The 2,520-nt window shown below is 41.4% G+C and overlaps 1 protein-coding gene across 1 annotated transcript; it reads right to left on the minus strand.

The window, feature by feature from the left end:
• Positions 1-1,025: 1,025 nt before the first annotated feature.
• LOC134215057 (uncharacterized) lies at positions 1,026-1,657 on the minus strand. Its single transcript, XM_062694313.1, has 2 exons — positions 1,529-1,657; positions 1,026-1,463 (listed from the first exon to the last, which is right to left on the minus strand). The coding sequence occupies exons 1-2, from the start codon at positions 1,596-1,598 to the stop codon at positions 1,078-1,080; spliced, it is 456 nt and encodes a 151-aa protein (XP_062550297.1). The 5' UTR covers positions 1,599-1,657; the 3' UTR covers positions 1,026-1,077.
• Positions 1,658-2,520: the final 863 nt, after the last annotated feature.

Genomic DNA, 2,520 nt, shown 5'->3' on the forward strand with positions numbered 1-2,520 from the left:
TTACTTTCGAGCGACACACGTGTTGCCCAAAATTGTCTGTGACTCAAATCCAATAAAATTTGGTCACATTTGAGCTGCTGGCCAGATTTGTCTGGATTGTGCTGGTGGAGTTGAGGGGTTGAGTAAGACCGACCGATAAAGCCAGTAAATAAATCAATCTAAATTCCCAAATAATGAAATAAATAAATTTTTAAATTTGATATATCGTCATTACTTGTCATTATTTATCAGTTCAAAGGCAATTTTCAGTCTGGCCAACTTCGTTTCCCCCGGGGGCAATCTCATCAACTGCACAAATCATCCAATTCCCAATCCCGTTTTCTCGGTACAGAACATTTTTTTTGCTCATTTTTTACAAACTGCATTTTTAGAAACACATAATGATAAAACATAATGAAATTTTCATTTGGCATAAAATAAAAAGACAGGAACACCGTCTTCGACCAGAGGTCGTACAGACTGAACACCTAGCATTAGACAACGGACACATAACACCCAGTGGACCAGTGGAGAATTTTTTGATCACGAAAAGTTTCCTCTTTACCGGGGCGGGAATCCAACCCACACTCCATAGTACATGCGTCTAGACGATTGATGTCCCTAACCGTACGTCCACGAAGCCCACATGCCAAAATGCTTGAGGGTTTCAATTCGAACAACTTTCATACAAGCAGAGCGCTACGACTTGCAAGCAACATAATGCGATTTGTAAGTGTTTCAAAAAGCGTGGAACAGAACATTCCGGCTAGTTCTCAGCGCTCAATGCATGGAGTTACAATCTGTTGTCACTAAGGAAGTCCTGATATCCTACAGATTGCAACTGGAAAGAATCATGACAATTAAATAAAAAGATATGTCGAGATATAACGGAGCGTTACCAAAGTGACTTCCCATGAATTCTAACCAACAACAAAACTAACCAACTATATATTTTCCGTGGCACTCACGGAGATGCAGAGGTTTGCTCGGTCTCTTGTAGCATTTTTTTTAATGCGTGAGAAAGAATAGTATTACCGCTGGGTGAATTAAACAGAGCTAATTTATTCTCATATTGATGATTATCTCCGATAGAAAAAATCACTGAATTCTAGCATCGAAGAGGACACATGCCAAGGGAACGCCATTGTCACCAGTCAAACCGACTTCGACTACCACGGGAATGTCAAGGCCCTGTACTTCCAGGTTATCGTCGAACAAAACGTAATCGAAGGCAGTTCCGGCCACGATAGGGCAACCACCGACCAATCCAACCTCGCAGGCATTCTCCAGCTCTGCGGGCAATTCAAGTCCGATATCCAGACCGGCAATACGGGCAACGATGTGAGCGGTGGCGGTAGCGCTTCCAACCGGGCTGACAATACCGCTGGCACGGGCGTTCACGGGCTGTCCGGCTACCAGAATACACTCATCTCCGGAGCACGCATTCACGGTCAGCGTGGTTGGAGTGGGGGCTCCGTTCGGGCCTGTGTGAATAATAAGATTATAAGTTTAGAACTCTTGGAGGCTAAGTGATACTGGCTTAACTTACAGGCACGGAAGTTGACGGATGCCATGGCCATGGCTGGTACCAGAGCGGCAACGAGGAAGAACTTGAACATTTTTGCTGAACTGCTTAGAATTGCCGCGCTGGACGATGGTTAATGAAAAGTGAATACTGTAAGGGAGGCTTAAGTTCGTTTTTATATCTTCGAAAGAAAGATCACCCGCAGAGCTAATCAATTGCAGTAACATGGGAAAGATTAGATAAATTGGGAAAAAGAATAATTTTGGATGACCATGAAGATCGTGCTCTTTATCAATAGCAATCAAGAACTGCTAGCCAACTTATTTACTGCATTTGATAAGCAAAACGAGCGATTTGACACACAGAACGTGCCAATGGATTAATGTTGGGACCGCTGGGATTTTTTTTTGATTCGCTTCATATAATTCAATTCAATTTTACTGGCATTGCATCTTGCAACTGTAACAGTAATGAGTAACAACATCCAAGTTTCTTAACCAAGTACCATTCATGGATTCCTGCACAAGAAATTCGAACCCATCTACCTTCAGGCTGTATAAAATGCTTTAAACACATTTTACCGATGAACTATGTAAACCCCCGTTTTATTGGACATGCAGGACTTTATCGCTAACCGTATAGCGCATATTCTGCAGCAGCAGATTAAAAGGGTCGTAGTGAATTGATGGTTCAAAGAGCTTTTTTTCCATGATAATCATCGACCAATGTTCAACAAAACTGCTGTTTGATAAGCGGTCATGACGCAAACGTAACAAAGATTTCTTTAGCAGATTACAAGAAAATACTTACGGGGAATATCCCTTTTCCACTTCATGCTTCTTCAATTATTTTATTATTACGACTTTATGGTATACACAGATAGAAAAATCCACTGAAATTTACGCTAAAAATCATGCACATAAATGGAACGTCAATACTAGCGTAATTCTACGCGGGATATAGCCTAAATGTATACAATATTCGACGTGAATCGTGTATATTGCATGCAATTGTAA

This window comes from Armigeres subalbatus, chromosome 2 (assembly GCF_024139115.2).
Source record: "Armigeres subalbatus isolate Guangzhou_Male chromosome 2, GZ_Asu_2, whole genome shotgun sequence".
In the NCBI taxonomy this organism is placed as follows: domain Eukaryota; kingdom Metazoa; phylum Arthropoda; class Insecta; order Diptera; family Culicidae; genus Armigeres; species Armigeres subalbatus.